The 21,612-nt window shown below is 40.8% G+C and overlaps 1 protein-coding gene across 1 annotated transcript; it reads right to left on the bottom strand.

Annotated features, from left to right (window-relative positions):
- Window positions 1-1,826: 1,826 nt before the first annotated feature.
- Window positions 1,827-12,580, bottom strand: LOC122925372 (carboxypeptidase A2-like). Its single transcript, XM_044276725.1, has 11 exons — window positions 12,516-12,580; window positions 12,231-12,312; window positions 11,950-12,084; window positions 10,433-10,531; window positions 6,148-6,249; window positions 4,385-4,483; window positions 3,970-4,080; window positions 3,178-3,268; window positions 2,873-3,072; window positions 2,622-2,706; window positions 1,827-2,086 (listed from the first exon to the last, which is right to left on the bottom strand). Exons 1-11 carry the CDS (start codon window positions 12,578-12,580, stop codon window positions 1,899-1,901), a joined length of 1,257 nt encoding a protein of 418 aa, XP_044132660.1. The 3' UTR covers window positions 1,827-1,898.
- Between the last annotated feature and the right edge of the window lie 9,032 nt (window positions 12,581-21,612).

Below are 21,612 nucleotides of genomic sequence, written 5' to 3'. Positions count from 1 at the left end.
AGGAGTCCTCTGATAAGTCACCATTTTTTGGTGCATATGGGTTTCATCCGCAGTTTGGGACATTTTCTGGAGAGGGGGCTTCTGGTTTACCTGATGAGGAGAGATTCTCCTCGTCTTTGTCATCTATTTGACAAAAGATTCAGGATAATCTAAAGAGCATGAGTGAGAGATATAAGCGTGTAGCGGATAAGAGACGTGTGCCTGGTCCAGACCTGAATGTTGGTGATCTGGTATGGTTGTCTACTAAGAATATAAAATTGAAGGTTCCCTCCTGGAAGTTGGGTCCTAAGTTTATTGGGCCTTACAAAATCTTGTCCGTCATAAATCCCGTTGCCTACCGTCTTGATCTTCCTCAGACTTGGAAGATCCATAATGTTTTTCACAAGTCCCTATTAAAACCTTATGTCCAACCCACTGTACCCTCCTCTTTCCCTCCTCCGATTGTGGTTGATGGTAATCTTGAATTTCAGGTCTCTAGGATTATGGACTCTCGTATTATCCGCGGTTCTCTTCAGTACCTCGTTCATTGGGAGGGTTATGGTCCTGAGGAGAGGATTTGGGTTCCAGTGGTGGACATTAAGGCCACTCGTCTTCTCAGGGCATTCCATAGGTCCCATCCTGAGAAGGTGGGCTCTGAGTGTCCGGAGTCCACTCGTAGAGGGAGGGGTACTGTCACCACCAGATCTTTGAGAAGTTCTGATAGACGTTCTTCAGTACTTCCTGCATGATCTTCTTTTGTTTTGCTTTCTTTTTGACATCTCTCCTCCCTCTCCCAGCTGTCATCTATTAGCAGTGATTGCCTCCCTATATATCTCCTCCCCATACTGCCTCACCTTGCGGTTTATACAACTTCCTGGACTGTTCTGATGCTAGAAGCTTCTACTGCTGCATCCTCAAGCACACATTTTTCCAGTTTAGCGTACAATTTATTCTCCCACAGAATGAGCAAGACCTGACGTAGGTAGTCCTGATGAGTTTTGAAATCAGGAGAAAAAAATCTAAATGTCATCTAGATACACTGATAGACGTTCTTCAGTACTTCCTGCATGATCTTCTTTTGTTTTGCTTTCTTTTTGACATCTCTCCTCCCTCTCCCAGCTGTCATCTATTAGCAGTGATTGCCTCCCTATATATCTCCTCCCCATACTGCCTCACCTTGCGGTTTATACAACTTCCTGGACTGTTCTGATGCTAGAAGCTTCTACTGCTGCATCCACAAGATAAGTCTGTTCCTTTATTTCTGTTTTCCTGTGATCTTGATCCTAGGTGACCCTGAGTCCCTCCGTATTTAGTGTAGGGAGCCGGTGGTCGTGTCCCCTCACTATTATAGGGTGTTCAGGTGTCATACAGACGAGGAACGAGGGTATGCAATTATCTACCATAGAGATGTTTGCATAGGCTGAGCAGTAAGGGAGAGTGCTAGGGCTGTTACAGGGCTTACCTTCTTGTTCCTTAGTTTTGGATCAAGTCAGTCAGATCTTCATTTGTGTCTTCTAGTTTTCTGCAACACCATCCGTGACAGATCGGGGGTGCCATTTACTGGATGTCTTGCTGTAGTTTTTAAAAAATCACACCAACCGCAAAGGGTCCCAAGCCTGAAGTCCACTACATACTACACAATGCTGAGTCCTCAATATTCATGAGCTTGGATCACCCGCCACTAATTGGCGGCTTTTTTCCTATGCTCAATATAGGGAAAAAGTTGTCAATCAGTGGTAAAAGGGAGGGGTAAGCCCAGGAGTCAGTCTGTCACTAGTTTATGATTTCCTGAGATTTGTCAGCATAAATCTAGTTAAAATACAGTATAAGAGAAAAAAAGTAGAATATTAAACATTTTCTTCAAAAATGAGAAACACAGACGGACATTTTATTGTTGTTGTTACACTATTAGATCATGCTTAATAAGGGTTGTCTCTTATGTGCTCAAGAATCTTCTTCAGCCCCAACCAGGTCTCCTGTGCTGTTGGCAAGATTTGATTGGCTGGAAGCAGAAAACCGTAACGTCCTGTGTCTCTAAGCTCAAAGGCAAACGAATATTTGATTCCAACGTCGTAGGTCCAGTCAATACTTCCACCACTGGCTTGATCTGCAGCAAGAAACAACAGTTATATTAACTGACAAAGTATTATTACATCCAAAATTACAATAGTATACATAATACATATCTAGTTCAATGTGTTTTAGAAGCCAGCGTTCTGAAAGATGCTACTTTTCCACTGTGACATGATGTAACATAGTATCAACCCGTTAAGGCCTGGACATCTCTAGAATACACAGATGTGTGTAAATCACTGGATTTCTTGGGATTTTCACTATAATAAAGGATCATCAGAGATGGACAATGCCCCACAGATAACACAGTCTTAAAGGGATTATACCATGACTAATGTAAAAAATTAAAATCAGATATCATATAGTACATATGATGTCTGATTTTCATTTGTTACCTCGGTAATGGCATAACCCCTTTATTGGTTTTCCTGAGGAAATTTAAAGGCGTATAAGTTCAATGTACTGTAAAAATTGAATGCTAACCGGCTGTTATTATGTTAATAGATGCAATACTGAATATCAACAAATGACCAAATGAAAAGCATATTAGTAATATCCTGCATACTTACAAATAGTAGAGCAGATTGTTCCAACCTTATACTGGGTGCCATACAAGGAGCGCAATGCCATTGCCGCAGCATTGCCAACATCGTTCTAGAAAAAACACAGCCAATATTTCATCATAGTGATATTACTGATGGTACAGTACATATTAGCTCCTCCATGCTGCTTTCTGTAGACTTGTGTCCAAGGGCTGATTCACTTATAAAACTGATTCACTTATTGTGCTATCAAGAGTTTTAGTTTAAAACTGACTTACAAGTTCTTCAAAATCAGCAGGCTTGGTACACTTATATCCATAAGGGAACATCAGAAGCTGGGAGTAGCTGTGGATGGTTATGAAGCCTTTAATATTGCCGTGTCCCCTAATAAAGTCAGCAACCGCCTTTACTTCCACCTCAGACTCTGCCTTTGGTCCAAAGTATGAGTCAGAGCAGGGGTCTGAACTGGCTCCTGGACCTATAAAATATATTATAAAAATGATATATATAAATATATATATATATATATATACACAGTTATATGTTTTTTTTATTTTATTTACGCATGAATATTGAAAGTTACCCCCAAAGCCAGCATTCCAGTTTCTGTTAGGGTCTACACCAACACATCGGCTACCACTTCTAATGGAGCGGGTTTTACGCCACATACGGTTCTGATAACAGAGAGAACTACGTTGAGACAGCTTTTAACTTATTGTAAATAATCTTTGCTAATTATTAGCGAGAAACGTGACATCATAACCTGAATAAAATGAATTATGTATACTACAATGTGTGTATGTAAGACGGTGTCATGCTATAGCATGCTTTGCATAGTCATTTTTACAAGCAGCATCACAAATAAAGTAGGGATCAACTTCCAATATTGCTTTGGTATATATTTGATGTTATTTTAAAGTGTAACTACTATTCTATTTTTATTTTTGTAATGTGTAGGGGCAGTGATACTGACCATTTTTGTAGTATACTTTAATTACTGAAATAGTACATTTCTACTAGAAAAATAGCTCTAAAGTGGCCCACGGTGAGCCACACAGTCAGCGTTGAGCAAGTCTCCACAGTTATGTAAACAGAAGACAGAGAAGCATTGCAAAGGCTCAAAATGGGCCACTTTACAGCTATTTTTCTAATAGAAATGTACGATTTCAGTAATTAAAGTATATTACAAAAATGGTCAGTATCACTGGCCCTACACATTACAGAAATACAAATAGAATGGCCGTTACACTTTCAAGAATTAAAATGTTTAATACTCTTAACAAAGCATTGGCCATTCCTAGTGCGTCCTCCTACATCTATCCTATAATACTATGTCAATGGATAGTAATCCACAGAACAGCACTTGTACACTTACATTTGTGTGGGTGAAGGCATATCCATCAGGATTTGTAACGGGTAGGAGAAATACGTCATTATTGTTCAACAGAGAGGTTACAAATGCATCCTTTCCATATTCAGCAGCAAGCTATAAGCAAAAAGCTAAGGATTACCATGAATATATACAATATAGACATTCTCTTCTAACTCATCAGTCCCACACTTTGTAAAAATACAGTTTATTAACTTTAACATGAATGTCGTATATATGAAAATGTTGCTCATGACAGACCATATTAAAATAATAACTCTGCATCTGCAGCATAAAGAACTCATTCTGCACCGGTCACTGCTGTGTTTCCTCTAGTTTTCACAATGTAAGTTGCTAAATGTGAGTTAGACTTTAAAGTGATTTTCCCATCTGGGACATTGATGGATATGGCTAGGATTACCTTATGTGCAGTCCAGATAGCAGTAGCTTGGGTGACCCATTCTCGGGAGTGAATGCCAGCATCAATCCATATGCCAGGACGATTGGCACCAGTGCTGAACTGTAATGTTAATGGGTGGTTGTAGTAATAGGTATATTTAGATCATTCACAGTGTATTCATCACTATCTGAATATTTTTTTCCCCTGTATAGTTAAAGGGGTTGTTTAGGAGTTTAAGAAATTAAAGGAGCTGTCAAGCCTAGGAGCCAACAACCCCAATGCTCCTAACCTGTGCCCAATAAAAATACTCATCTGTCCTCAGTAATCTTCCCATACTTCCCCGTGGCCGTGTCGCTGTCCCATTCCTAGTCGCTTCTAGTCCCTGCAGGACTGGAAGTGGCTTGGTCCTGTTAGGAGACGTTCACACTGCATTTTTTAAAGAGGAATTTAGATGCGGACAGCTGTGCCAAAAACCCGCCAGCAGCTGCATCCTCTCTGCCTCTCATACATCTCAATGGGAGGCAGCTCTGAGGATCACGGAGTGGTGGCTTAAAGCCGCGACCACGCCAAGAAGGGACATGTTCTTTCTTGGTATGGCTGTGGCTTTAAGCCACCGCTCTGCAATCCTCAGTGCTGCCTCCCATTGACATGTATGAGAGGCAGAGAGGATGCGGCCGCCACCAGGTTTTCAGCAAAATTTCAGCTTGACTGCCAGCACCTAAATTCCACTTAAAAAGCCCCTGTGTGGATCAGTAGAGTCCAGGAGATTATGAGAATGGAGCATCTCACCTCTTCACTGAGACACACTGAGAAAGGATTCTCCAAAACATGGAGTCATTGGTTGATCTTCTATGATTCGGCTGATGGTAAGGCGCTACTAGCACCTGAGTAAGAGTAGAGGTTTGCGAATGCTGTCCCCCCTTTCCTTTGCCCTTCCTCCCTTTTCTCCCTCCCCCCCCCCCCCCCCCCCCCGTCTCTCCCTCTCCGTGTCTACATTGTAGTTGGATTCGGTTTACATTTTACTGTTCCACATTCTGTTGTGGTTTTCCCGTGTAGGGTTCTATAATTGTATGACCCCTTCGATTGTCATTTATTTTGTCTATGCTTTGATACTGAGATGTATTCAACATCAGTCTCATTGCTTGTCGTGCTTTGATCTATTGAAAATTGAAAAAATGTAAATAAAGAATTTACAAAAAAAAAGCCCCCGTGTGAACATCCCCTAATCGTTATGGCGAATCAATGACCTCAGCAGTCACATGTGCTTGAATGGCATATTACTAGTATGTCACAACCACTTCCATGTGGCATTCAAGCAGACGTGACTGCTGAGATAAATGATTGTCCGTAGCAGTTAAGGAACCAGGCCAATCCCTCCTTTAAAGAGGATCTGTTACCGCTCCTGACATGTCTGTTTTAATAGTTTCATGCATTCCCCATGTAATACCAGTTCTGGAGCATCTATTCTTATGTCTGTACATTGTACCATTCCTTTATTATTTCTACTAGAAGTTATGAATTCATTGCTAGCAGTCTGAAGTAAGGGTACAGAGGGGAGGTAACCATGTTCGCGGGAAAGAGTTATATGGCGATAAAATAGGACATGTTAGTCCTGAGAAGATTATGGATCGATCGCTGGGAACTATCAGGGTAAATAAGCATTAAGGTACATTTGGTTTTATATGCCAGAACATGGTGACGAGAAAACAACTATTACTAGTGCGTAAACTCTACTGCCCTTGCCGCTCTCAACAGACATTTTCAAATGTTTTCAAGACATTTACCTTAATAACATAAAGAGGGCGTCCCTCATATGAATGTCCAATCAGCTGTTTGCTAACAATTGACTTGTAATCCAGCATTATAGCATCAATAGCCCTGTACAGCTAGCATAAAAAGATAAAAGTTACATAGGTCATTTACAAACAGAGAGTTATAAGACAGTTAATATATAGACGCATTTAAATAGAAGTATTACTGAGGCTCACCAGTCGGTCAATATGGATAGAGGTGCTCAATCACTGGTACACCTAAAAAACCGTGAGAATGTGTTGTATTGGAAAGAAAAATTGTGATGGCACACTCACATTTGGTTTAATAAACTGTATTTATTATTTTTAGTTAAATATTTGATTTACATTATTATATATAGTTAATATATAATTATATATGTAAAAATGTATGTACATATATTTAAAATAGAATACAAAAATGGAGATGAGGATAAAAATAGAAATATTGAGAACAAAAAAAATATATAAAATTATGTCTAGTGTTCAAGGTATTTGGAGAGTCTGTTCAATGGATCCTGGAATATAAGGTCATATAAATCAAAATACAATATGTTGATTCGTTTTTGTGGAGTATTATTGTTCTTCAATACATGTGCAATAAAGTTGCAAATAGGAGGCAGTCCAGTATAAATCCAATCAAGAGAAAGTGTAAAAAAAAAATATGTGAAAAAATATTTTCAGTCAAGAAAAAAAGGGTAAAAAAATGGTGCTCATTCAGTCAAATATATATTGTGCACAATAAAAGTTGGTAAATCAATATTGATTAAAAATAGTGAATTTCAAATGGTGTGGGTGGTGTTTTTATATATTAAGACAATGTCAGATACTTGCTGGTTGGAAATCTGCAATGGTTATTCTTATATTCACCGGGTTTCCTGATAGTAAAACGTCCGCCTTTTGAGGAGAGAGCAGGTCTCCTGATGATAATATATATAATTAAAGTCTATTATATGATTTCCCGATATAGTTCTTTCGTATATCCGTTATGTTTTGGCAAAATAAATATATTCAAATGTGGAGGAATAGTAGAGAGTTTAGAAAGTTTACTTTACCCCTCTTCATCTGTTACGATGTATTCCTTTGTGCAAGGACCTGCGTGGCGTCCCACGTGATCGCTCGCCTTACCATGTGATGTTGCACGTGATGATGATGCCGGTTGACGTCACACGTTGTTTAGTTCCTGATTGGCCAATCCCTTTTGCTACGGGAAATTTGAAAAGGTATCGCTGAGACGGATATGTTATCTTCCGATGATTTTCAGTTCCAAGTAGTGGATTTCCTTTTAGTCCTCACTAGTTCCTCAGACCAGACGCGTTTCGGGACACTTTTGGTCCCTTCCTCAGTGGTCAAGTTGTGGTATGTCAGGAGCGAGTGAGGATTTAAATGCTGGTTTCTTTAAGGGGTGTTACCTTCAATTTGTTTGAGTTGTTTGTAAGTCCTGGTCTGGATTTGGTTTTGTAAATCCTGGTCTGGATTTGGTCTGCAGTTTGATGGCCAGAATAAAATAAATAAGTGCATATTCACATTATCTGTGTTGTAGTCCATTTCTCATTAAGAGTATTTTATATTACAAACGTGAAAGTTATGTTATATATTTTGGATCTCATCCCTGGATTTATATTCACTCTTCTTCCGCTGTGCATTGCTAGTGTTTTTTTTATATATATGCGGTTACAGTGCGTTTTATTCCCTTCTCTTTTTTTCAGGATGTTGTTTTTTATTTAAAATCGGATTTTGGGGTGTAAATGTAATATAGATTATATGTGTCATATTTTACCGCCACTTTATTATTTAGGTCTTATCTGAGTGGTAAAGAAACCAGCATTTAAATCCTCACTCGCTCCTGACATACCACAACTTGACCACTGAGGAAGGGACCAAAAATGTCCCGAAACGCGTCTGGTGTGAGGAACTAGTGAGGACTAAAAGGAAATCCACTACTTGGAACTGAAAATCATCGGAAGATAACATATCCGTCTCAGCGATACCCTTTCAAATTTCCCGCAGCAAAAGGGATTGGCCAATCAGGAACTAAACAACGTGTGACGTCAACCTGCATCATCATCACGTGCAACATCACATGGTAAGGCGAGCGATCACGTGGGACGCCACGCAGGTCCTTGCACAAAGGAATACATTGTAACAGATGAAGAGGGGTAAAGTAAACTTTCTAAACTCTCTACTATTCCTCCACATTTGAATATATTTATTTTGCCAAAACATAACGGATATACGAAAGAACTATATCGGGAAATCATATAATAGACTTTAATTATATATATTATCATCAGGAGACCTGCTCTCTCCTCAAAAGGCGGACGTTTTACTATCAGGAAACCCGGTGAATATAAGAATAACCATTGCAGATTTCCAACCAGCAAGTATCTGACATTGTCTTAATACATAAAAACACCACCCACACCATTTGAAATTCACTATTTTTAATCAATATTGATTTACCAACTTTTATTGTGCACAATATATATTTGACTGAATGAGCACCATTTTTTAACCCTTTTTTTCTTGACTGAAAATATTTTTTCACATATTTTTTTCACACTTTCTCTTGATTGGATTTATACTGGACTGCCTCCTATTTGCAACTTTATTGCACATGTATTGAAGAACAATAATACTTCACAAAAACGAATCAACATATTGTATTTTGATTTATATGACCTTATATTCCAGGATCCATTGAACAGACTCTCCAAATACCTTGAACACTAGACATATTTTATATTTTTTTTTTGTTCTCAATATTTCTATTTTTATCCTCATCTCCATTTTTTATTCTATTTTAAATATATGTACATACATTTTTACATATATAATTATATATTAACTATATATAATAACGTAAATCAAATATTTAACTAAAAATAATAAATACAGTTTATTAAACCAAATGTGAGTGTGCCATCACAATTTTTCTTTCCAATATAGACGCATTTAGTATATTTAGTATTTTCCCATAGTTAATTGCAGATGTTAAAACGTACTTACACTTTCAGATGATTTTCCAGAATAAGCTGTCATGTGTACACTGAGAAATAACACTATAATAACGCTTTTTCTGACCATTACATAACTCATATTTGCCATTGTAGCAGTTTTTCCCGTCTGCAGACTTCATCTCTAATCTTCAGTTTCCCTGCACTAGCTGCTGTCATATCTCCAATACACTGCACACAGAACGTACAGCAAATTCTGCACCCCTGTCACTATCTATCACACACATTAAAGCAGGATAACATAAAAGATATTACAGTGAAGTAATGAACAGTATAGACATGATACAGCACCAGTAGCTGTGAAGCAGTAAAACACCTATACATGTCTGTATCTCTTACTTTCACTCTGAAGCTCACTCTTCCTCTCCCTTTCCCTCTCCACAGACTTCTATGGATAGCTGTAATTTGATAACCTGTGACCTAACAGTCCATCTTGATCTCTAAAGACAGATTTAGCCCGTTCATAGTTAAAGATAGTTAACCCGTTCAAGACCAGGTGATTTGAGGTTTTTTATTTTATTTAGTTTTTTACTCCCAGGCCTCCCGAAGCCATAACTTTTTTATTTTTTCATTCACATAGTCGTATGAGGGCTTGCTTTTTGCTGGACAACATGGGATCATTAATGGTTACATACAATGTGGTGGGAAAAAATTCCAAATGGGGTAGAATTATAAATAAAACACCATTCTGCCACAGTTGTATGGGAAGGGGGGGAGGGGGTTACACTGTTGCTTATGCGGTAAAACTGACCCGTTACTTTTATTCTGCAGGTCAGTACAATTACAGCGATACCACAGACGTATAGTTTTTATTGCGTTTTAATACTGGGGAAAAAAACATTCAACTTTTTTGTAGTTATGTGTGCGGAGCTGTGGGAGGGCTAATTTTTTGCAGGGCCATTTGTACTTTTCAATGATACAATTTTTGGATGTATATGTCTGTTTGATAACTTTTTTATGTAATATTTGTGAGCGGTGAAGTAACCAAAACACTCCGAATCAGCCCCGTGTTTAAAACAGCAGACACCTGGCAGCTATGGCATCCCCTCCACTTGCGAGCAGGTGCCACTTTTAAATACCTGACCGCAGACATAAATTTACGGGGGGAGGTCAGGAAGAGGTTAAGGTGGGTGAGGAGGAAAGAGCCTGATCAGTGGAGAAAGAGGCATTTAAAAAAAAAAATAAGACATATTATAATGTTTCTTATATTCACCAGTACTGTTGATTCATATAAGGTTGTGTGAAAAGTTAGGTGTCCTTACATTATCTAATGTGTGGTAAGCCCCATAGTTGAAGGCACCAGAGTTACGTTCCTTCCTTTCATTGCTTATCATCTCCTGTTTCTCGGCATTTATCACCTCCTACAACATATAGATAAAAAATTATGAATGCATTTTTTTTAATCGCTTTTATTAAATCAATGTATAGCCTCCAGCTATAAATATGTTATAGTCTATGAGATGTTCACACAATTCAAATATATATTTCTTGAGAATTATGAACAGAAATCCATGTCAATTGTGATGGTAAACAATCCCCAACGCAGGTGAAAGGGGTTTCCAAAACCCTGATCAAATACATTAGAAATTGTTCACACAATCCGTATGCCATACAGAAAACAGATGGATTATCTGCATTAATGGCAATGGGACTAATCTTTGTGAGGATCTGCGCCAGTACAATGTCTACATCAGCACCAGAAATCCAAGGGTCAACTTCAGAGTTCTGTCATGGATTTATACCTGAGATTATTATTTCATGTGTGTTCATACTGTACCAAGCATAGGACATACAGACTACTAAATGAGTTATAGAGTGTTGTATCCTGCATTTTTATCAAATTAGGCCACCAAAAAAAACAATGAAATTTCTGTAGCACCTAATGTATAAAACCTTTGTTGACAAAATAAAAGTTGACTGGCCCTCATTTAAAGGTCCTTTCACACAGCCTGTTGCAAAGTGAAAGGGGGACAAACAATCATTATTACGATTGTTTCGCCCCCATTTCCTTTCCATATTGTCGGCAACACATCCTGCTTATACAAGACAATATGCTGCCAACAAATGAGGATTTTTGGTCCAAACGTTTGTTAATGAAAATTGCCCTAATCCTCAGGCACTGTAAAAGGACCCTAACATTATCTTCAATGTTTTTTTTGGGGGGGGGGAGATGTTTCACAGTGGTAGATCAGTTTTCTGGCCTACAAAACTGGCACCAAAATGTGCAACTTTTTGCATTTTTCCTCCATATTCATCAGTTTTACAAGGGGTGCACCATCAATGAGGCGAGGTGAGGCCATTGCCTCAGGCAGCACCATATGCGGCAAGAGGGGGGCAGCAGAAGGAGGATTATCTGTTTTTGCAGTATAGTATTGGGAAGCACAGTATGTGGCACTGTATTACCCTGTATGTTTTGTGGCTTTGTATGTAATGTTTTCCAAGTATGTATTTTACAGTAGGGCTGGAGGGAAGGGGTTAGGTTAAGAAATTTGCATTGGGGAGGAGGTGGTGCCATTTCAGTTTTTGCCTCAGGCAGCAGAAAGGCTAGGTGCACCCCTGGATGGGCCATCACCTACGACCACTTTTACCAATATGTGCACCAGAACAAAAGTGGTGCATGGTACACCTGAAATCTACACCAGCATCCTTGCTGGAAGAAGTTTCATTTTCTGGTGCACAGAACTCCCAAAGATGCACCAGAATTATTACCTCTAGACATGCCAATCTCAGTAAAGAAATACCAGTCTTAATACCTTTCCCCGTGGTGCTTATGGTTTACCTGTAGGTCTTCAATCATTATGGAGTAATCAATGTTGTTGGATTCCAGATAGATCTTCACTGACTGAAGACTTTCAAAGGGAACTCGAACATCCACCGGTATTTCTGGGTTCGAAGGGTTGGTCCAGAAATCAAGCTGCAAAGAGGGCAAGTATTCTCTATTTTATATTGTACTTACTGATCAAATCTGGTTTATATAAACTAGTTACAAAAACTTGAGCAATAAGTCACAATCTGTAAGACTGAAGACACATACAGTGCATATTAATAATAAAGTAGTACCTGTAGGTGTGCCAGTGATTGCAGGTCCTGCAACTGAACTATTTGGTCACCATTGCTTGCTTTGATCCTGAGCACTTGCTCTCTGAAAAAGACAGCCGGGGTTTATGTTGCTTCTATTCATGGCAATTAATATACCTTTTATTAATATATTATTGACGGCTTTTCCATGGGATAGCTAGAATCATGACGCTGAAATATCGTATTGACTTAAGTACCGCATGATATTGTAGTGGAATCCTGAAATATTACCAGGCGCCCAGCTTCTTCTGCTACCATTGAACTTACCCTATAAATGTCTTTTCACCGAGCACGCCTGCCACTAGGGCAGTGAGGCACAGCAGAAGTTTCATGGTAAGTGAGATTTTGGCATGCTTGGTGCAGGGTATTTATAAGATTGGATATCTGCACTTACAACACAGTGAGAAGCTGCAGATGGTCAGGTTTATCTCAAGGTGACTTGCTGATAGAAGCTTGTGTATTACTCGGCACTTGATCTTCTTTTCCTTTTATTTCTGATGTAACACACCTATGTACATAGACATGGTTGTCATGTGCCCATGAATCTCATGCCGTTATAGAGGAACAATGGCTATTCTGGCGGATACATCATTTGGGTGCTGGACAGGCACCTCATAATATAAATAGATATTTTAGGAGACATATGATGGTAAAAGCACCCACTGAATATGGGCAATGGAGCACCAACTCTGTCCTGGGGCGGACTGGCCATAGACCCTACAGGGAAGATTGCTGGTGGGCAAATGCCCAGGGGGCTTCATGAGCCCATCTCCTGAACAGGGTACATAAAGATATGATGCTCCCATCATTAAATATGGCCAGGTACCTAGATGCCAGGTAGGTTGCCGCAGGTGCCCTCCTGAATTCAACTGTATTGCTGTCCTCAGAAGTTGTCATGGCAGTCTGGGCTAAATGGAAAAGATGAGGAATGAGAACTTTTGTATCTGAGGAGAAGTCACTTGAAGTAGGAGGTAAGAGCTGTATTATCCTGTATGGTTCTGGCCATCACATAGGGGCAGCTTCTGGGCAGTATTTGTCATGTTGCATTATGTTATTTTATTCTGTTGAGGCAATATTTTGTGCAGCACTATGGTATTGCTCATTCTGCCTACTTATTCTTCTCACTCCACCATACAACATGGGGCCACTTTAAGCTCCCAGTCCGCCTATGATGATGTCTGTGAGGGAGATTTATCAAGACTGACAACCCATAAACCAGTTTTTATCTCCCTGCACTGGCGTGATCTCTGCCCTGCCATGTGCCAGATACTGGAGTCTATGCCAGCTACAGGCTGGTGTAGACTTCAGCTATAACTTCTGCCACTTTCTGGCGAACGTTATAACAAATCCAGAACAAATCCAGTAGTTCTTTTCACAGAACTACGGTGCAGATAAGCATAGAAAGTCGCAAATTATGGTGCACATATGGCGTTTTTTTTACACCACTATTGTGGCATAACACATTGATAAATGTCCCCCACTGTGTGTACCAGAAATTGGGTGCAATATATAGGAGCTTACCTGTGCATGTTCTTGCATGTCCAGCATCCAAACTCCAGGCTTCTGCATGGAGATGAGGAGCACAGAATATCAGCTTGTCTGCTTCCCGTTCTAGAGGCTTTATCTGCACATCTATTATTAGAGTATAGTCACATAGAGAATTGAACAATAAAATATACACTCACCTAAAGAATTATTAGGAACACCATACTAACACGGTGTTGGACCCCCTTTTGCCTACAGAACTGCCTTAATTCTACGTGGCATTGATTCAACAAGGTGCTGATAGCATTCTTTAGAAATGTTGGCCCATATTGATAGGATAGCATCTTGCAGTTGATGGAGATTTGAGGGATGCACATCTAGGGCACGAAGCGCCCGCTCCACCACATCCCAAAGATGCTCTATTGGGTTGAGATCTGGTGACTGTCGGGGCCATTTTAGTACAGTGAACTCATTGTCATGTTCAAGAAACCAATTTGAAATGATTCAAGCTTTGTGACATGGTGCATTATCCTGCTGGAAGTAGCCATCAGAGGATGGGTACATGGTGGTCATGAAGGGATGGACATGGTCAGAAAACAATGCTCAAGTAGCCTGTGGCATTTAAATGATGGCCAATTGGCACTAAGGGGCCTAAAGTGTGCCCAGAAAACATCCCCCACACCATTACACCACCACCACCAGCCTGCACCAGCCTGCACAGTGGTAACAAGGCATGATGGATACATGTTCTCATTCTGTTTACGCCAAATTCGGACTCTACCATTTCAATGTCTCGAGACTCATCAGACCAGGCAACATTTTTCCAGTCTTCAACAGTCCAATTTTGGTGAGCTTGTGCAAATTGTAGCCTCTTTTTCCTATTTGTAGTGGAGATGAGTGGTACCCGGTGGGGTCTTCTGCTGTTGTAGCCTATCCGCCTCAAGGTTGTGGGTGTTGTGGCTTCACAAATGCTTTGCTACATACCTCGGTTGTAACGAGTGGTTATCAGCTTGAATCAGTCGGCCCATTCTCCTATGACCTCTAGCATCAACAAGGCATTTTTGCCCACAGGACTGCCGCATACTGGATGTTTTTCCCTTTTCACGCCATTCTTTGTAAACCCTAGAAATGGTTGTGCGTGAAAATCCCAGTACCTGAGCAGATTGTGAAATACTCAGACCGGCCAGTCTGGCACCAACAACCATGCCACGCTCAAAATTGCTTAAATCCCCTTTCTTTCCCATTCTGACATTCAGATTGGAGTTCAGGAGATTGTCTTGACCAGGACCACAACCCTAAATGCATTGAAGCAACTGCCATGTGATTGGTTGACTAGATAATCGCATTAATGAGAAATAGAACAGGTGTTCCTAATAATTCTTTAGGTGAGTGTATGTGCCATTATATTAATTGGAATCAGAGTCCTTATGACATTGTGTCTGCAGCAGAGATCTCAGCTTCAGGCTTGGATTTCTGCCACGGATTCCACTACAAATACATGTGATTTTTCTAACATGTACTTCTGCTTGTGATCCATCTCCATCTTCCATGTATAGAAAATTAGGAGTTAGGGGGGTCCTCACCAATGGGAGGACGCCTGTCAGTCTCAACTAAACTAATGTATGGTGTAGATAAAATGCTAATTCAACAGTGTAACGCCATATAGACATTTGGCATTCCATTATAGTTAAAGGAAAGCTAGAAAAAAAGATTGTTTTATGTGTTTAAAGCTTATATTACACTTGCAGATTTTGCAGGAGATTGTTGGCAGGGAAGCGTTCCTTCCCGACAATCGCCTGCTCACTAGCGGAGAAGACTGTTGCTATTACATGCAGCAATCTCCTCCACTGTATGGGGAGGAGTGATCGCCTATGCAATCGCTCATCCATATACTGAATTACCGTTTGCCTGCAGCAGAGCACTGATTACACAGCACAATCTGTTGCTGGCAAACATTAAAGAGGTTTTCCTGTTTTCACCTTCCTGTCCAAGCGTATTTTTGCAAATCTGACATGTGTTACTTTATGTGGTAATAACTCTGGATTGGTTTTACTTTTGTGATTGTTTTCTGGTGGCACATTGTACTTTATGTTGGCAGTAAATTTGGGTCAATATTTTATTACTTTATTTATTAAAAAAATTAAAAATGTACAGAAAATTTGGAAAATTCAAAAATTTTTAAATTTGAATTTCTCTACTTTTAAAGCCTCATCCACATGTTCATGCTCAAATCCATGAGCAGGTGGTCAGGGATGCATCCGTGAAGCTGTCCGTGAAGGATCCGTGTTGGGTCCGTGTGTCTGTTTTTTTGCTGTCCGTGTTGCATCCATGTTTTCACTGACACTGAACAGCTGAAAAATAATTTCTAAAGAATCTCTTCTTAATGATCATTGAAACACGGATGCAACACGGATATGCCATCCGTGGTTTTCATGGACCCATAGACTATAATAGACATAATTGATCCTTGAACACGGACAAAATAGATCAATCAACATTCCCCATATGTCTACTTTATGTTGGCATCAGTTCATAAATTTTAGGATGTTAGAATGCTTAGAATTTTAGAAGCATTTTTTCGAGAAAATTTCCAAAACCATTTTTTTAAGCACCAAGTCAGTAATAAAGTGATTTTTAGGGGCTTACATACAAGAAACTACACCCCTCATATTATTTAAAAGTGATGTTACAAGCTTTGTTAACCCTTGAGGTGTTCCACAAAAATTTAAGGAAAATTGAGGTGACATTTCAAAATTGTATTTTTTTGCAGATTTTTTATGTTAATAATTTTTTTTTGCAACACAGCAAGGGTTAATAGCAATAAAACCTCAATATGTATTACGGTATGTGGTTTTAAACTGCTGTAGGGGCACATGGCAGGGGTCATAAGGTAAGGAGCGCCATATGTTTTTGGAGGGCAGATTTTGCTAGAATGGTTTTTGGGAGCCATGTTGTATTTTAAGAGATCCTGATCCCAACACCGGAAACCCCTAAAAAGTCCCCCCATTTTAGAAACTACACCCTCAAGGAATTTAGTAAGGGGTGTACTGAGCACTTAGACCCCATGGGAGTTTTACGGAATTTAGAAACACTTGACTATGAAAATGATAAATTTAATTTCTTCCAATAAAATGTTGCTTTAGCCCCAAATTTTTCATTTTCACAAGGAGTACCACGAGAAAAAGCACCCCATAATTTGTTACCCATTTTCTCCTGAATATGGCAACACCCTATATGTGGTGGTAAACTGCTGTAAGGGCACACCGCAGGACTCAGAAGGAAGGAGTGCCATATGGCTTTTGCAGCGCAGATTTTGATGGATTGTTTTATGGGCACCATGTTGGTATTGCACAGTCTCTGGGGTACCAGTATAGCTATTTTCTGACAACCATACGTTTTTCTTAATGTGAAGAGTTGCCATCATCATTGTGCAATGCTGTGGGCTCTGTGAGACAGTGACAGGTCTCACGCAGCTTAGAGGAAAGGAAGGGGTGGATAGTGCGGTCCACACCCCTATTCCACCACAGGTGAGGCAAGCTGGAGATAATAAGGGCTGGCATAAAGCACCTCCCAGGGTGTCAGCAAGGGGGAAGTGTTGTCTTGGGACAGAGACTGTGACAGAGGCCTGGAGGCTCTGTGAGTGTGGTCTCAGCCCGGCAAGGCTGAGGGGCCACGAGGCTGGGTGGTAGCCTGGAGTTGGGGGACGTAGCGACGCCTGGGAGGGTCGCACGGCCATAGTCAGGCAGACTACGGAGCCCAAATCCCCCACAAGAAACTGTTAACTGGAGTTTGTCAGGATGGCCGAGTGTTCTAAGGCGCCAGACTCAAGTGGGACATTGGCTGACAAAGCCGCATGAGTTCACAAGGTGTGAACTCTGACCTAGGTGAGTCAGGAAACTTTGTGTTTAGGTAGAGCCTGGACGGGCGAGTGTTTATTATTTTGTCATTTTGTTGTTGCTGATGTTGCACAATAAATGCAATGTTTGGACATTATATACGTGTCTGGTGAAGTAACCTGTGAGAATGACCCCCGGAGAAGAGCTAAATCCCCACAGCTCCTATGACTGGTTTTGAAGAACGGCAGGGACACAACAAAGTCTCTTCAACATGGTTTATTGCTTGTTCCGGTAAACTAACAGTTCAGTTACAGACGGCTCACAGCTGGGTGAGGTAATCAGTCCACAGGCCAGTGTTTCCTTCACACGCGCCTTGCAGTGTGTGATCTGCAGCCTCTCACTCCACAGACACACCCTGCTCACTTTTAAAACACAATCGTGGACATGAGCAGTATAAACAATGGAGTGGATTGTGGGAAGTAAGAACCCACCCAGCTCTTTCCTTACTCCCAGTAAAAGCCAGGCCCAGATTCGCTGATACCAGCTATACTAGGTAACAACAGTATCCACTATCTATCTTATTGGACACTCTAGCTTCTGGCTTCCACTCCACAAAGGCCGGGTACCTTGGTGGCAACGTCTCAGGTGCATCCACTCTAATATGTTTCCTGCACCCTTCTCAGAGACACATACATTCCTTCGTATATGAGGCCTGTCACTGCCCCACAATTGGCTTTTTTTTGGGGCACATACAATCTTTTTTTATCAGTTTTTATTTTGCTTTTTGGGAAGCAGAAAATGCAGCAATTCTGTCATTGCTTTTTGGGTTTTGTTGATGTGGCGTACACCTTATGGGAAAGATGACACATTTATTCTACATAGATACCATGTTTTTTTTTTTTTCACAAAGCATTTTTATAAACAAAAATCATGTTTTTGCATCACCATTTTTCTGAAAGCCATTTTTGGGGTAATTGTCTTATGTGGGGGCTAGTTTTTTGCGGGATGAAGTGATGTTTTTATTGGTACCATTTTGGGGTACATATGACTTACTGATCACTTGATATTTCACAAAAGTGAGGTGGCAAAAAATGACTGGCACTATTATTATTTAATTTTTACAGCGGTTACCTGACGAGGTGGATCATGTGATATTTTATTGAACCAGTTGTTACAGATGTGGCCATACCTAATATGTCTATATTTTTTTATTAAGTTTTCCACAGTAAAAGCATTTTTGAAAAGAAAAAAAATTGTTTTTCTGAGAGCCATATCTTTTTAATTTTCAGACGATTGTGTTAGGTAGGGGCTCATTCATTGTGGGATGAGATGATTGGTACCATTTTGGGCTACATATGACTCTTTAATCACCTGGTCTTTTTGTGAGGCAATGTGACTAAAAATGACTGTTTTAGCACAGTTTTTATTTTTATTATTTTACAGCATTCACCTGAGGGGGTAGATCATGTGATATTTTTTATAGACAAGGTTGTTATAGACACAGCAATAGCAAATATGTCTATTTTTTTATTTTTGTTAAGTTTTACACAGTAAATACATTTTTGAAAAGAAAAAATGCTTTTGTATTGCCATTTTCTGAGAGCCATATTGTTTTTATTTTTCGGGCGACCAAAAAATGGCTGTTTTGGCAGTTTTAATTTATTTTTGACGTTCACCTGACGGGGTGGATCATGTGATATTTTTATAAAGCTGGACGATACAGACGCCATACCAAATATGTCTATTTTTCTTTTTTTTCCAGATTTTTTGGACAATTTTATATGATTTAACCCCTTAAGGACCCACACCGTACATGTACGTTGCAAGGTCCGCTGGGTGCTGGGAAGGAATGGCGGGTGAATCGGGGCACCATTGCTGCTGTTACCGGCAGTCATCCATGCGGGGTAAGGGTAGCATGGTGGGTGTATTTCTACTTCCCCTGCAGCTCCAGGGGAAGCAGAAGGAAGCTGCGGGTGGGGGTGGGGGGTCATGGGGAGGTGACTGGTTCTGAACTAGTCAGCACCAGTCTCCTCAGAGGTTAGGCAGGGACTCCAGTGTTTGGCGTCCCCTGCCAGCTCTGCAATTGGCTGGAACAATGCTCCAGCCAATGGCAGCGCTACAGCAGCAGAGGGAACCGGAAGAATCCCTCTGCATGCAGTCATTCTAGCTGGCGACTGCATGCAGAGAGGACCTGTGCCTCTCTGTACTGTACCTGTTTGCTGGGACTTGTGGTTCACACCACAGCGATCTACTGCTACCTGTAAAGAAGTAGAAAGAAGAACATCTGGAACATCTGCTGCAGTGATTTTTTTTTTTTGCAGCAGAAGTTCCAGATCCCTAATCCACCCCCCTTCCCAAGCCCTAAGCCCTGTCCCTATTGCCCCCCCCCCCATTTGATTTTGCCTATGGCAAATAAATTGTGACTTTTTTTGTCACTTTTATCTTATATATATTTTTTTCCTGCTCTGCACCACTTTTTTTGTGTGCGAGCTGTGAACGCCAAGGGCTGATCAGTCCATAATCCACTGTTCAGCACCTGGGCTAATTTTTTTGATGGCGATATTATATTTTTTTCATCTGTGCCTTTTTTTTTTTTTTTTTTAAGAAGCAATAGTTAGAATCTTATATATTTATATATGTAGTTAAGGCTGCCAGGCAGCCTGTATTTGTGGGAGGGGCTGAGGCCCCCCCTTTTTTCTCCTTTATAACTCTGTGCTGACACAGCAGCAGGACGTGCAGCCAGGTACTTCCGGGTCACGTTGGGCGCGCCGCCCGATACTCTGCACGTCCGGCAGCTCCACTACAGACTTAGGTAAGTTACGGAGACTTACAGGCCCGTTCGTATTCCAATCGCATGGCGGCAACCACTAACAGGTGAGCAGGGTGTTCGGGTGTCGGGGCCCAATGCGGATCCTTGCAGGAGCCGGTTTCAGGGTGGGGGGAGGTGCCGCCTACCTTTTGTTCATGTTGCGTGGGTGATCTGGTGGTCGGGTCATGGTCCACGCCGCGTCCTAATATGCCGCAGGATTCGGTCTGCAATTGCCGTCCAGGGGAGGTACAGTGAGGCAGGGAATTCTCCCTACCGTTAGGCAGGCAGCTGGCAGTGGGTCCGTGCACCGCGCTTACTGGCATCCTTCCTAGTCAGTTTCCCCCTGGGACTACCACGATATATATATTTATACCTATAGATATAGTAGAGACTGGGTCCGGCACTGGTAACAGGCTCATGGTGTTAAGGTAATACCTTTTGCATAATGGCGGACTGGCGTCTACTATTACATGGAAGCAATATAACAGAACCAGCTTCATATTATAGGTATACAGTCGTGGCCAAAAGTTTTGAGGATGACACAAATATTAGTTTTCACAAAGTTTGCTGCTAAACTGCTTTTAGATCTTTGTTTCAGTTGCTTCTGTGATGTAGTGAAATATAATTACACGCACTTCATATGTTTCAAAGGCTTTTATCGACAATTACATGACATTTATGGAAAGAGTCAGTATTTGCAGTGTTGGCCCTTCTTTTTCAGGACCTCTGCAATTCGACTGGGCATGCTCTCAATCAACTTCTGGGCCAATTCCTGACTGATAGCAACCCATTCTTTCATAATCACTTCTTGGAGTTTGTCAGAATTAGTGGGTTTTTGTTTGTCCACCCGCCTCTTGAGGATTGACCACAAGTTCTCAATGGGATTAAGATCTGGGGAGTTTCCAGGCCATGGACCCAAAATGTAAACGTTTTGGTCCCCGAGCCACTTAGTTATCACTTTTGCCTTATGGCACGGTGCTCCATCGTGCTGGAAAATGCATTGTTCTTCACCAAACTGTTGTTGGATTGTTGGAAGAAGTTGCTGTTGGAGGGTGTTTTGGTACCATTCTTTATTCATGGCTGTGTTTTTGGGCAAAATTGTGAGTGAGCCCACTCCCTTGGATGAGAAGCAACCCCACACAAGAATGGTCTCAGGATGCTTTACTGTTGGCATGACACAGGACTGATGGTAGCGCTCACCTTTTCTTCTCCGGACAAGCCTTTTTCCTGATGC

The sequence above is a fragment of the Bufo gargarizans genome, chromosome 2 (assembly GCF_014858855.1).
Source record: "Bufo gargarizans isolate SCDJY-AF-19 chromosome 2, ASM1485885v1, whole genome shotgun sequence".
Classification (NCBI taxonomy): Eukaryota; Metazoa; Chordata; class Amphibia; order Anura; family Bufonidae; genus Bufo; species Bufo gargarizans.
Note: the sequence above shows the minus strand (reverse complement) of the source record. Positions and strands in the feature narration are given on the sequence as shown.